Raw genomic sequence first — 13885 nt, 5'->3', positions numbered from 1 at the left:
GATTTTCTCTGATTTGGCTGGAGATGGCAGTTCTGGGGGGGCATCCCAGGTGGTAACATCAGCCAGCTCCTGCACCTTCACCTGGGTGCGCTGCCACGATGCTGGGCCGTGGTGGCATGGGGATAGTCAGAGACGTGCCCAGAGCCTTTCTAAAGAGGCTTTGTGTTCTTTCATTCCAGCACAACAAAGGCACTGAAGAGGATCCTGCCCTTTGCCTCGCTCAGCTTGAGGATCCCGGTCCCACCTCGACCCAACTCATTGCCCTACGGAGGTGATGGAGCCCGTGCAGCTCGGCCAGCCGGAGGCTGGGCACGGTGTGGCCCTTGGCAGGTGAGCCCGCAGGAGCGCCCCGTTGTCATCTGTGTGGTATTCTGCTTCATGCGCTGCAATTAAGCCAGCTGCCAAATGATGAGGTGGCAAATCTGGGCGGTGTGGTCTCCTCCGATCTGCTCCTGGACGCTGGGCAGATGAGCTGGAGTGGAAAACATCTGCTCTGTGCATCCTGGGATGTGGCGGTGACTTATAAGGAGGGACTTTGAGTGGATCTCAAATTCATTTCCAACCCCGACGTACCCAAAGAGGGCACCAGGTGCTACCAGCGCCCTCTGAAAAGAGCAGCGCTGCTGCGTCGTCCCGAGCAGGGATGAATCAGCGGAGGGTGAATAGCAGACAGGGGCTGGAACTGCTGCAGTCCTGCTGCAGACACAACCTACGTGAACACATTCATCACATCCTGAGAATGCACCCCAGATTTTCTTGCGCGTCTGTTGTTATTACAGGCTGGCTGGGCTTGAAAGGTAGAAATCATCAACTGCTGGCTGCCGGTGGCAGCCCAGAGGGGCTCTGCTGGTCCTAGGGGCTCTGCTGAGCAAGCACCTCCGCAGCCCTGGCATCGGTCGGGGCTCGTGTCCACCCGCGTGTCATGGGGAATCGGGTGCCAGCTCCTCCGAGCGGCCTCCTGAATGCCAGGGCTGGGTGACGGCGCGGGCACCTGTCATGGTTGTGCCATGAGTCTCGCATCGGTCGCGTGTTTTTCTTGGAGTCAGTTCCTGGAATCCCAATTACGCAGGAACGTGTTCTTTAATTTTCAAGGAAGAAAGTCCGTTTTGGGATCTCCCCGTCCCCGAAACTTCAAAACTAAAGGGAGGCGAGAAATTCCTGGGTTGTCTTACCCTGACGTTTTAAGCCATTGGTTTTCTGCAGCCAGATTCATGCAGACATTATAAATCTTTCCCCATTTTCCAAAACACCTTCAGTAATCCTTTTTTGGCAGTTCAAGACCTGAATACATAAAAACCCAAATAGTCTTTCTGTGTCTCCTCTAGCCCAGTACAAAGACGATCAGAGCAGCTCTTTGTGTCTGTGAAAACGATCCATTTTGGGTGCATGAAACGAGTTCTGCAGGGCTCCAATGATTTCATTGAGGTCTTAGTGGCCTTTGAGGATCGTAGCCCACATCTCATTGACTTCAAGGCAGTTCCTGTTGGCTGGGAAGGGAGATCTGAGAGCTGATGAGCTTAATGAACATGGCACCTGTGCAGCTTGGGAGCATCTGCAGGGATCCTTAGCCTCGTTACGTGGGAGTGGAGCACGTCTCTTCCCCAGGTTAAGGATGCTGAGCTGGGTGCTGAAGACATTTTGCTGAGCTCTACTAATGGAAATCAAGCACGTTCCCAACCACAGCACGAGAGCCTAAAGCTGGGTTCTGGGGCTGGCTGGGGGCTCCAAAGGGAAAGAGAAGGACCAGCAGCAGGTAGCACTTGGAGGGCATTCCCAAAACCTCTCTGGCCTCCTACCAATTCTTCATTTTATTTTTAAAATTCATTTTACTTAATCTCAAATCCATCTTCAACAACAACAAAAAAAAAACACCACCCCTGCTTTGCCTTCAGGGGCGATCTGCAAGGAAAATCCAGCTCTTCCTGGCTTGACGCAGAGATGAAAAGCCTGATCTGAAGAAAATAAATTAAAAAAAAAAAAAAGAGGCCACGGGGGCAAGCCCGTGCCTGGTGCCGCAGGGACGCGCCAGCCTGGCGGCGGGGGGTCGGCAGCGGCTCCCCGGAAGCAGGAGCATCCCCAGCCCGGGGCGGGTGAGCAAGGGCCTGGCTCACCCCAAAAGGAGCCGGAGCCCCAGGGTTCAGGCTCTCCCCTCGCTGCCTTGGGGCACGAGGGAGCTGCTTTTGCAGCTAAAAAAGGATTCGAGGAATTCGGGCTGCCTTGGGAGGGAGGGGCGAGCTGCATGGGGAGGATGCTGGCAATTAGGCTGGTGCCGAGCCTCTCCTTCGGCGTGATAACCCCATCATGGGGTTAGCCCTTAAATGATGAGCCCTTAAAACAAGGACTTTAGCCCAGGGTAAAATAACGGTGATGACATCCCTTCGCACTGAGGCTGTCGGGAACAGCTGCCCCAGACAGAAACCGGGCGGCTGCTGGCAGGATTTTTGTTTTTTAATCTCCTGCTGGCTGACAGCGAGCCGTGGCATCATCCCTGCGCCAGCCAGAGGCTGCTGCTCACATCAGCCGTGCAGGGGCCCCCTCCCTGTGCTGCGATAATCCCGTTGGGGTTTAATCACAGCTGCCTGGGCCGCGTTGTACCACCCTCTGCCCCCGTTCGCATCAGCTTGGACCCACACAGGGTGCGTGGGGGCACCCCTACTGCCTTCACATCCCACGAGCTCTGTCCCCATCGCCTCCCCATTGCACCCTTGGGGCCGTGCCCCACTCTGAGGCCCCTGTGCTCCCCTGCCAGGGCAAGGCTTGGCTCTCGCAGGCTTGTTTTTCTAGCATGGCAAGTCCTCCTAAAATACCTAGGTGGGGCCGGTCGCGGCTAATGGCCTTTCTGGGGCTGGAGCCAGCACCCTGCTCTGGGGAGCGATGGGCACCCCCCATCACGGGGCCCCTCGTCACGGCGGGGCGGGGAAGGCAGGAAGGTCTTCCTTTTGGACACAGCACCTTTTAGGGTGGCTTTTGAGTGTGGTTTTTTTTTGGGGGGAGGCCATGTCCAGCTTTGCCCCGGGGCGCTGTGCAACGGGCACCTTCCGGGTGCGTGCGTGAGCACCGGCACGGCCCCACCTGGGGCTGCAGGGCTGGGATTCCCTGCTTTTTTGGGGGCGGAGGAGCTGGATTTGGGGCCTTTGTGGTGCGTAACGTGGCCAGGCATCGCTCCCCGATGGCAGCCACCAGCCCCGTGCGCCCCTGGGTGTCCCCGCCACGTGTGGGGACAGCGCCGGGTGGGGGGGACACCCCTGCAGATGCCACCCAGCCGGCGTGGCCCTGGCTGACGTCAGGGTGTCCGAGCTGGGTGCTGCCGTCAGGCGGGCGGCTTCCCTCGAGGAATTTCCATAATGGCAGCGCCGCAGGTTTTGGGCCTGAATCAGCCGCATTTCACCCCGTGTTGGTTTATCGGGATTTTACGCGGTGCGTCCGCGGGTGCTGCTGGCCTTTTGGGGAGGGTCTCCTGGGACACCCCCCTGCCTCCATAGGACAGTTTATGGGATTGGGGCTGCCTGGTGATGGGGTGGGGGTCCTGGGCAGGGGGACACGCTGGGCGCCTCTGCCACCCCCAGCAGGAGTTGCCTGTGGGGTAGCGGGGGGCTATTTAGGGGCGCGAGGTGCTGCAGGTCGGGACCCCCTCAGACTGCACAACCCCCAAAACACCGGGCTGCGGCTGAGCCCCAGGAGCTGGGATCTGTGCGTGTGGTGTGTGTGTGTGGCGTTTGGGTGGGGGGTACCCAAACAGACCCCCCCCCCCCCAAAAAATACCTCCCCTCAGGTGGGAGCAGCTCCCATCAGGGGGCGCTGCGATGGCAGCGGGGTGTGGAGGGGGGGGCTGAGCCCCGCCCCTCCGGTCCCGCCCGCCGGGGGCGGCCCCAAAAAGCCGGGCGGCCCCAAAAACCGGGCGGCCCTACAGCCGGGCGGCCCTACAGCCGGGCGGCGGCCGGGTGGGCGATGTGGCGGCGGCGGGCGCGGAGCGGTGGCGGTGGCCGCGGTGGCGGTGGCCACCCGGGGGGCCGGTGGTGGCCCGCGGCGCTGGTGCTGGCCCTGGCGCTGCCCGCGGCTCGTCCCCGCGGGCTGTACTCGCCCAGCGACCCCCTGGAGCTGCTGGGGGCCACCACGGCCGAGGGCCGCATCCTGGGCTCCCCCAGCGCCTGGGCCGTCGAGTTCTTCGCCTCCTGGTGCGGCCACTGCGTCCACTTCGCCCCCACATGGCGGGCCCTGGCCGAGGACATCCGCGGTGAGTGCCCGCGGTCGCCCCCATAAATCCCCTAAATCCCCCCAACCCCCCTCGCCGGGACTTTTCGCCTCCCTCTGGGTCGGGGGGCGACGGGAGACCCCCCCGGGGGGAGCTGCGCCCCGGTTTTGTCACCCCAATTTGACCTCCGAGGGCAGGGAGCGAAGGGTGGGGGCAATAGGGTGAGCACCCCGTCCCCTATGAGGGATCGCCGGGGATCCTGGTCCCTCTCTGCCACTGGGACCCCTGTCTCGCCCCGCTGCGGGATGCTGAGCGGACTGAAGCCCGGCTGGATTTTGGACACCGGGACGCTGCTGTGCCACGGATGCTCACCCCGCGATGGGGTCTGACAGGGTCGGAAGCCGCCCCCGTGCGCTGCTGGCAGCGGGAAGGAGCCTGCGGGAAGGAGCCTGCACGCCGCCGTCCCCCCAGGTGGATTTTTGTAGGAACGGGCTCGACGGGCAGGACGCCGGCTGCGGGGCGCCGCGTGCCGATGAGTGCAGGAGCGTGCCTGGCCCCCGGCTGCCCCGACGGCCCTTCCTGTCCCCACGTGGCACCGCCACCCTCGCGGCAGGGTGGCCTCAAGCTGGGCTGTTTATGAACCCAAAAGGAGCCATTTCGGAGGTTTTGGTCTCCATTTTGCTGGTTGAAACCTGTAGATCCTGCTGGTTGACGTGCCCATGGACCTTCCCCAGGGACACCGCTGGACAGAAGGGTCACGAATGTCATCTCCTTCCCCTGCCCGTCTCTCACACTGGAGCATTGCCGGCGTGTTTTTTGGGCCCGTTTCCCCTTGTTTTCCATCCATCCCATCGGTCTGGGGCGAGACGAGCCGGAGCCCAGCTCGCCCACCGTGCCCAGCCGTGGCTCAGCCATCCCTCCCCAGTCCCGGCAGCATTTGGGGCCCCGCGCCCCATCCCGCTGAACCAGACGGGCGGGCGGCCGCGGGCAGAGCCGCCTGCACCCGGCCGGGGCAGGGCGTGCAGGGCTGGCGCCGCCTCGCCCGGCTCTGCCGTGGCTTTTGCCGCCCCAAAAAGTAGGGCACGAAACGCCGGCCGGGTGAGCACACACAGTGCTTAGGGCTCAAGGTGCTGTGGGGCCTTAACCAGCCCCCGAGACAAGTGTTTGGGGCCACGGCCAGCGTCCCTGCTTCAATGGGGACTGTCCCTGGGTGCTGGTGGCTGGGGATACTGAGGGATCCCAGCTGATCGGCTCCGAGTTCTGGTAGAAAAGGTGTGGGCAGGGCTCCAGCAGGACCGAAAATACGCATCGTGGGGTGGGTGTTTCTTTTTTTGAAGATTTTTCCAAGCAAGCATTGATTGGAATGAGTCCCCCGAGCTTTGGGAGGCAAGAAAAGAGGCCAAGGTGCTTAAGCTGTCCTCGCCGTGTGCCGGGGCTGCAGGAGGAGGCGGAGGTGGGAGATGGAGACGGGAGGGATGCGGGGGACGGGGCCAGGCGGCGTGGGGCGTCTGCAGCCCTGCTGCAGGCAGCGTTGGCGGCAGGAGGATTAGCTCTGCCTTGGCCCCGTGCCTGGCTCTGCGCAAGCTCTCCGTGGCCACCGTCACCACCAGGAGGGACAGGGAGAGGTTTTCCCATCACTGAGGATTGGTACTAAGCAACAGAGCTGGCAGCTCATGCTCCCCAAAAGCAGAATGTCCTCGAGGATGGCGACGCACGGGGATGTGCACGGGAGCTGCCCGAATTGTGGGGATGCTCCATGGGGCTGTGGCCGTGCTGACCCCATCCTCTGTCCCCGCAGAGTGGAGGCCAGCGGTGATCCTCGCGGCCATCGACTGCGCCGACGAGGCCAACCAGCAGGTGTGCGCCAGTTTTGGGATCACCGGCTTCCCCACGCTGAAGGTAAGGAGAGGGTGGGGAGAGGTCCCTTTGCCAGTGCCCGCTTTTCACCCTGCTTTTCCCTGTGGCCCGCCCGCCCGCCCCTCTCTTGCTCAATGGGGCTGGCAGCACGACTGCACCAAAATATTCCCTTTGGGACTCTGCAGGCTGCTTCACCCCGGGGCTGAGCAGCTGCCCCGGATGGGAACCTCTGCTGGCAGCAGCTGGCAGGGCACCATCCCTCCTCCTGGGCCCCTGCCCAGCCGCTGAGCTGTGTAAATACGCTGGCTCTCGGCACTTCCCACTGTAAACAGAGCCCCGTCCAGCACCTGCAGGGCAGGCAGAGCTCCCCAGGCGCTCCCCGGCCAGCAGGATGCCCACCGGGCAAGCAGGGCGAGCTGCCATCTCCTTGAGAAGGAGAGGAGGGGAGAAGGGATGGGTTTTTAACTCTTTGTTGCGCTTGGAGGTGGGTGCCAGGGCGGCCCCGTCCTCCATCACTTAATTAAAGCAGGGTTAATTGCAGCTCGGTGAGCTGGAACCAGTCGAACACCCTGTGTGTGCGTGCAGCCCGCGGGGCCGGCTGGGCTCCGGCAGGACGGTGCTGCAAAAATCAGGCTTTTTGGAGCAGTGAAACCCCTCCCGGCTTCCCCCTTTGCTGGGAAAGTGAGCGGTGCTGGGGCTGTGGGGTCCAGCAGGCTGACGGACCTAGCGCAGGGTCAAGATTTGGGGTGCAGGAGCTGCGCCCAGCCCTGCCATGGGGTCTTACTGGGTGGAGGGCATTGCTGCTGCGGCCCCGCACCCCCTCGTACCCACCTCCCTGTCGGAGCCCAGCGCCTTCTGCAAACAGCTCCCAGCCCGGCCTGCAAAGCAAACACCTACGTGGCACAATCTGGTTCCACAGCTGCCTCAGGACACAGGAGAGGGCACAACCCGGGCAGGGCAGGGGTCACAAACCCTTCTGGTCCCTTAGTGGAAGCTCGGGAGCAGCAGGCAGCGGTTTGTGGGGCCGGGGCAGTCCCGGCTGCACCCCTGGGTCCCCTGGAGGTGTGCGCCGTGCCGCCTGGCAGTGCTCAGCATCCCTCCCCTCGGGGCGGGCGAGGCGCATCCGGAGCCGGGCAGCATCCGTCCCGGTGACGTCCCACGCGCGGGGATGCCCGGCGAGGCGGGGACACCTCGTGTTTATCTGTGCTGTGTTCCTTCCAGTTCTTCAGAGCTTTCACCAAGAAGGCAGAGGATGGGATAAGGATTGCTAGTGAGTATTCAGGGCCTTTTAGCCATGTTCTTTTTTTTTTTTTTTTTTTTTTTTGGGGGGGTGCAGGGAGTCAGGTCGCTGGTTGGCCCCTCAGGGAAGCCCCAGGGGACAGCTCAGCCCCGTGTCCTGTCCCCCCGCAGACCCCGCTGCCACTGTCACGGACCTGCGCCATGCCATCATCACCAACCTGGAGCAGAGCCTGGACACCTGGCCGCCCGCGTGCCCTCCGCTGGAGCCCGCGAGGTAGGGGCGGCAGGAAAAGGGGTTTTCCGGGGACATCCTGAGCCAGAAGCAGCCAGCCAGCCCGCCTTATTTTATGTTATTTTACTTTTAATTCAGCCTGGCTGGAAAGAGAGCAAGGTGGTGCCTGCGGAAAAAAAAAAGCCTTTGGCTTTCTGCAAAGTGATGTTTGGGCCAAGGTCATGCTGCAGCTCTCCATGTCCTAGCCAAAAAACAAAACACAACCCTTGTTCAAATTCATTGCTGTTTTGTTTTATTGTTTGTTTTTTTCCCCGTGGGTGAGCACACAGCTCCCTCCTTCCCTGCCCACGCTTTGTTTTCTACCTCCTTAGTTGACCCTGCGGGCTTTCAGAGCCCATGAACCGGAGCAGAAAACAGGGCTGGAAACCTCAGCAGGGAGGAACCGGGGCTGGAACCACATCAGCGTCCTGTCCCCGATCCCTGCGGACAGGGACCCGTTGACGTGGGAGGGCGAAGCCCCCTGGTGGTGCCGGCGGGGCCACCTGCAGGACCCCCCCAACACCACCACGCTCCTCTCTTGCAGCGCGGAGGAGGTTCACAGCTTCTTCCAGAGGAACGGCGAGCAGTACCTGGCGCTGATCTTCGAGAAGAGCGACTCCTTTGTGGGCAGAGAGGTGGGTGCAGCTGGCGTCGTCCCCGGTGCCTCCTCCTCCCGGCACGCATGTGGCCAGGGAGGGATGGGGAGGCTCAGCACCTCCAAAAAAAATCCCTGCTGCCCTCTGCCTGACGCTGGGGCCGCTTGCAGGTGGCGCTGGACCTGCTGCAGTACGAGAACGTGGCGGTGAGGAGGGTGCTGAGCAGCGAGGAGGAGCTGGTGCAGAAGTTCGGCGTCACCACCTTCCCCTCCGCCTACCTGCTGCTCCGCAACGGCTCCTTCTCCCGCCTGCCCGTGTGAGTCGGGGGCTTCCCCAGCGCTCCCAGCAGCTGTTTTGGGGTGGGAGAGGGTGGGCTCACGGCTCCTCCCTCCCTCCCTCCCCGCAGGCACCTGGAGGCGCGCTCCTTCTACACCTACTACCTGCGGACGCTCTCCGGCGTCACGCGTGGCTCCTACCGGCTGAACGTCACCGCCAGCGCTCCCAACGAGACCCGCGCGGCGCAGCCGAGGCAGGCTGACCGGTCAGAGCCCTTCCTGGGCATTTTGGGGTGGCAGAGGGAGGGATGGGAGGAGCTGACGTGTCCGTGGGCGGACAGAGGGCTGGGACCGTGCCCTTTTGACTCCCCAAAATCGGAGTCCGGGGGTGCAAAGCGGAGCGCCGACGGGCGTCGCGTTGTGCCCCCAGCTCCAAGGTGTACATGGCCGACCTGGAGTCTGCGCTGCACTACTCGCTGCGGGTGGAGGCCGGCCGGCCGGCCACGCTGTCGGGAGCCCAGCTGGCCGCCTTCAAGTGCTACGTGGCCACGCTGGCCAAGGTGAGGAGCAGCCTGCATTCGGTTCGGGGTGGAAAGCAAACATGGGGGTGGCGGAGGGTTGGGACGCCAGCCCTGTGTCCCCATCCGGACGCTGCTCTGAAGCTGTGCCCTGCGGTTTGTGCCAGCCCCCGGTCGGTGAGAGCGGTGCTGGGGGTTTTATTTTCCTGCCCACACCTCTGTGTGTGGGTGCTTGTGTGGCTGGTGGTGCTGGATGGCTTTGGGTGCGAATGGAGGGGTGGGTGTCTGCGGGCTGAGCAGGCTGGGTGCCTGCAGAAGAGGCGCTGTCACCTGCAGCGGGTGGCAGTGGGTTTGCAGCTCCTGTTTGGGAGCTCAGCTCGGGGTCCTGCTCTCTGCTGGCTCCTTTGATAGCCTGGCAAAGGCGCTGCTGCTCTGCACGGTGCCGTGGAAAACCTGAAATCAGGCTCTCCTTTCTGGGGCTTGGCAAGATTCAAGCACAGAGGAGCTCCGAGCCAGCAGGTGCGGTGCCACCAAGCACTGCGTTTGGACCAGGATTTCTCCAGCAGATTTGAGCGAGCCCCTTCCCAGTCGGGTTCTCTGAATCCCATGGCACTGGGCAGATCCTGCTGTGCGTTTCCATCCCTGCCGTGTGCCGGGGCTGTCCCTGGGGATGCCGAGCCCGTGCTGTGCTGCCGTTCCCATGCTCATCCACGGGACGGAGCAGTGGCACCAGCATTGCTGCCAGCCCGGCTGAGCCTTAACTGTTGCATTCCCACGAGGAGCTGGAGGCAAGGAGCAGGGGGAACCGTGACGGGGAAGGAATGACAGCTGGAAAGCAAGGCATCGAGTGGTTAAAACCTCACGTGGAAGGAAGGAACAGCGCTTTGCAGCAGCAATGTTGGATGGTGGATGAATTCCTTGCAAATTTAGGGCTTGTGGTGTCATTGGAGAGTCCAGGGAGAACAGTCTTGGCAAGGAAGGAGCAAAATGCTCCTTTTACTTCCAGCTGCTTCTCCTGTCTGCTGCTGTCTTTCTGGTGGCTGTGACACAAACGTGTCCCCCTGTCTGTCCATCCTCCTGCCACCAGCACTCACTCACGGGCTCCCCATCTCCCCACCGTGCCCGCGGTTTGCGAGCGCTGCCGCTAATCGGCTTTGGCTGCCTCCCTGTCAGAGCAGCTTTGTGCCCTGCTCAGACGGCCGGGTGCTGGATCTCTGGCTCTTTCCTCACCCTTTTTTCCCCCCGTTTCATCGCAGTACTTCCCCGGGCGCCCCTGCGTGCAGAGCTACCTGCAGACCCTTGATGGCTGGCTGAGGAACTGGACGGAGCCCGAGCTGCCCCGCAGCGCCCTGAAGGAGGCGGTGAAGAACAACCAGGACGTAAGGCTCCCTCCTCCCCTTTCCCAGTCCTCCCCATCCTCCCCGTCTCGGTCTCCAGCCCCGTCAGGCCGTGTCCCTCTGTCCTGCAGGCCTCCCCCCCGGCCGTGCTCCCCACCAACATCACCTGGGTGGGCTGCAGGGGCAGCGAGCCCCATTTCCGCGGCTACCCCTGCGGGCTCTGGACCGTCTTCCACCTGCTGACCGTCCAGGCTGCCCAGGGCGGCCCCGACAAAGGTAAGGGCGTCCCTCCACGGGCCGGAGAACGGGATGCTCTGTCCCAGGGGGAAACTGAGCGGTGGAGGCTCTGCGGGGTCCCCAATCGCTCTCTGTGCCCCCCAGAGCTGCCGCTGGAGGTGCTGGGCACCATGCGCTGCTACGTCAAGTACTTCTTCGGCTGCCAGGAGTGCGCCCAGCACTTCGAGGCCATGGCGGCCAAGTCCATGGACCAGGTGAAGGGCCGGGACGAGGCCGTCCTCTGGCTCTGGTCCCACCACAACGAGGTCAACGCGCGCCTGGCGGGTAAGGGGGCCGAGGTGGGAAGAGGAGGGGTGGCAGGGTGGGACCCGGAGGTGCGGGGACTGGGCCGGGCTGGTTTCCCAAGGGGAAGGGATCCGGGACATAGGAGCATCCCTCCACATGGTGGAGTTGGCCAACAGCTTCGCTAAGATGGGGTCCCATGGGGATGGGGACATCCCATGTCCCCCCAGCTCAGAGGCTGGTAGCTGGTTGCATGGAGCCTCCCAAAACTGCCCCTGGAGCAACCATCCTCCCGAGATGTCCCTGTCCCCGTCCCCCTCTGCTCGCTGCTCCGTGGTGTCGGTACCAGCACGTGGGGGGCTGCAGAGGACCCCTCTCACCCGCTGCCCCTCCAGGTAGTGACACGGAGGACCCCCAGTTCCCCAAGCTGCAGTGGCCCCCGCCGGACATGTGTCCCCAGTGCCACAAGGAGGAGCGGGGCGTGCACGCCTGGGACGAGTTGGCCGTGCTGAGCTTCCTCAAAACCTTCTTCTCCCCGGGCAACATCGACCTGGACTACGCCGTCCCCGTCCCCCGGGCTGGGGAGGAGGCGGTGGTGGGCGCCAGGCTGGGCACGGCCAGCCCCCGGGAGAAGGAGGAGGAAGAGGAGAAGGAAAAGGAAGAGAAGGAGGCGGAGAAACCCGACGGGGAGGGCGAGACGGGGCGGCCGGGCTCCCCCGAGCTGCGTCGCCCCAGCATCGTGCGCAGGAACCCGCGGCTGCGGGAGGCGGGCGAGGACATCGTGGACCTGGACTCCTTCAGCGAGCAGCACTTCAAGAGCAAGGCGCTGCGGGCAGCCGGCCGGCGCCGGCGGCTCAGCAAGCGGGACACCATCCCTCTGCACCAGGACGCCGGCTGGGAGCGCCTGCGGGCTCCGGAGACCCGGGAGGAAGAGGAGGAGGAGGAAGGAGGAAGCTTGCGGAGGAGCCCCTGGCTGCGGGTGCTCGGCTTGGGCTTCTCCCGCTTGGACGTCAGCCTCTGCATCGCGCTCTACTTCCTCTCCTCCATGTGCCTCCTGGGCATGTACACGTTTTTTCGGCTCCGTACCCGTGCCCGCAAGGGTCGCCCCGGCTTCCCCGTGGCCTGAGAGCGAGCGGGGGGGACGGGGAAGCCCCTGGGATTTGAGGGACCCCCCCGCTGCCTCGCACCCAGGGAGAGGTTTTGCTGCCTCTCCCAGGGCGGCGGGTGGAGGGTGATTTTTGGGGGGCGGGGGGTGGGAATGGAGGTGTGGCAGCGTCTCTCCCTGTGCTGCGGGGATGCTGACGGTGGTTGGGGTCCCGGCCCTGTGCCGGGGGCAGCCCTGTAGGGTCACACCACTGCTGGGGCCGGGAGCATTGGGTTTTGGGGCCACCCCCCACCCCCAGGCGCTGCGGGGCAGGGGGGGCACTCGTGGGTCTCACCTGCGTCTCGTGTCCACCCCACACCCCCCGCTGCTCGCTCTCTGCTTGTTTTAGTGGAATAAATTATTTTTTGCCGACGGCGGCCCCGCTGTCTCGGCTCATCCCTAAATTTTCCCCTGCTTTTTGCTGCTGTGTACCCCCCAGCTCCTGGTTTGTCCCCACGGGGGGGACAGGCAAGCAGCCCGTGCAGCGGGGCACACGCAGGGAAACCAGCTGGGAATGAACCAGCCCCGGTGCCGAGCTGCGGCTTGGTGTGGGGCAGGGATGCGGGAGCATCCCCGGGGAGGGGGACCTGGCCCCGTTTCCCTCTGCCCTTTTATCCTTGTTAGGAATCATTAAGGAAAATGGTTGTTTTCTGGGGCCGGGGCCATCTGCTGCGCTGGCGCTGCCTAAATCCCCCCTGTAACAAATTCATTGGGATTACGCTGCCCTCCCTAATCCCGGCCCTGCCCCCCGCCCGGGGGATTTAAAAGGATTAGAGCCCAGCTGATAATAAACTTTATTAAGGGGTGGGGGACGTCAATCCGATTTGCAACCTTTTTCTTGCTGTCTTCACTTCGCCCAGGTGGGAGGAGAGGGCCGGCAGGACGGGGAGCCCTGGCTCCTGCAGCCCCAGCCTCCTGCCCTCGAAATAAATCGCCTGTCGCTGCTGCCTCCCTCTCCTTGATTTCCCTGGGGGGGCTCATCCCCAGCATCAATTCCCCCCACCCCATGCATCCCTGCCCCGGCCCAGCCTCGCCACCAGCTGCTCCCCTGCCCCCCCCCCCCGACCCCAAAACATGTGGTTGGCAAAATGGGATGGGGAGGGGGGGATACAGGGTGGTGGTTTTTTTTTTTTTTTGGGGGGGTGGGGGTGTTTAGCTGCCCGGATTAGCATCCCCGGCAGGCGCTGCAGGGAGATTTGTGGGGCCGGGCAGCTGAAGCTGCCATGCGTGCAGGGAAAAAAAAAAAAAAAAGGAAAAAAAAGAGAGTCCCGTAAATAGACTTTCCGTAATCCTGTTTGGTGCGGGCCCGAATCCCCTTTTTTGGGGGGGGGGCACGTGGAGGGGACCCCCCTCCTGCAGCACCTTTGGGGCAGCGCCGCCTCGTGCCCCGCTCAGGGCTGGGCTGGGACATCCTGGGGACAAGGGGGGGTACCCCAAAGGGTCCCCCCCATGGGGCTCGCCCCTTCCCGAGCCCCCCCCCCCAGCATTTCCCCGGCCCCACAGCTAATTACCTAAGTGGCCGCAGGCTGCGGGAGCCAGGCGCTATTCCCTAATAGAATTTGCCCTCAAGTGCAATTTAATTTTCCTCCAGGCCAGCCTGCCCCCCCCCCCCCCCCGGCTCGCCGCCCCCCAGCCGCTCCCTTTCTCCCCTCGGTCCTTTTTTTTTCCTTTTTCCTTTTCCCTTTCTCCCTCCTCGGCGTGGGCAAGAGCCTTGTGCCGGCACCCCCCCGCCGCCCCTGCTCGGGCCCTAAAATCACCGGGGAGGGGGGGGACACGGGACGCACACACACAGGGGGGGCCTTTAATGTCCGATAATTCCCAATTAAAATCACCGGCTCCCTGCCCGCCAGCCCCCACTTTCTCCAGCCGCCGGTAAGTGCCCGAGCTCCGGGAGATGGGGATGGGATGATTTGGGGTGTGTGTGGGGGTGGCCAAGA

General features: G+C 63.3%; 1 protein-coding gene across 1 annotated transcript; it reads left to right on the top strand.

Moving 5' to 3' along the window:
* Positions 1-3898: 3898 nt before the first annotated feature.
* On the top strand, positions 3899-12881 carry QSOX1 (quiescin sulfhydryl oxidase 1). Its single transcript, XM_082766677.1, has 12 exons — positions 3899-4234; positions 5991-6091; positions 7271-7319; positions 7460-7562; positions 8104-8194; positions 8326-8471; positions 8562-8696; positions 8861-8990; positions 10205-10327; positions 10417-10561; positions 10667-10846; positions 11200-12881. The coding sequence occupies exons 1-12, from the start codon at positions 3949-3951 to the stop codon at positions 11928-11930; spliced, it is 2220 nt and encodes a 739-aa protein (XP_082622803.1). The 5' UTR covers positions 3899-3948; the 3' UTR covers positions 11931-12881.
* The last annotated feature ends 1004 nt before the right edge of the window (positions 12882-13885 follow it).

This window comes from Aythya marila, assembly GCF_965140915.1.
Source record: "Aythya marila genome assembly, chromosome: 8".
Classification (NCBI taxonomy): domain Eukaryota; kingdom Metazoa; phylum Chordata; class Aves; order Anseriformes; family Anatidae; genus Aythya; species Aythya marila.
The sequence above is the reverse complement of the archived record's forward strand: the minus strand, read 5'-3'. Positions and strand labels throughout refer to the sequence as shown.

Bases quoted from the DNA above. Each gene is read 5' to 3' on its own strand.
- QSOX1 (XM_082766677.1), top strand. From the start codon at position 3,949: ATGTGGCGGCGGCGGGCGCGGAGCGGTGGCGGTGGCCGCGGTGGCGGT. The intron at 4,235-5,990 runs GTGAGTGCCCGC...CTGTCCCCGCAG, and splicing joins CCTGGCCGAGGACATCCGCG to AGTGGAGGCCAGCGGTGATC. The intron at 8,991-10,204 runs GTGAGGAGCAGC...GTTTCATCGCAG, and splicing joins ACGTGGCCACGCTGGCCAAG to TACTTCCCCGGGCGCCCCTG.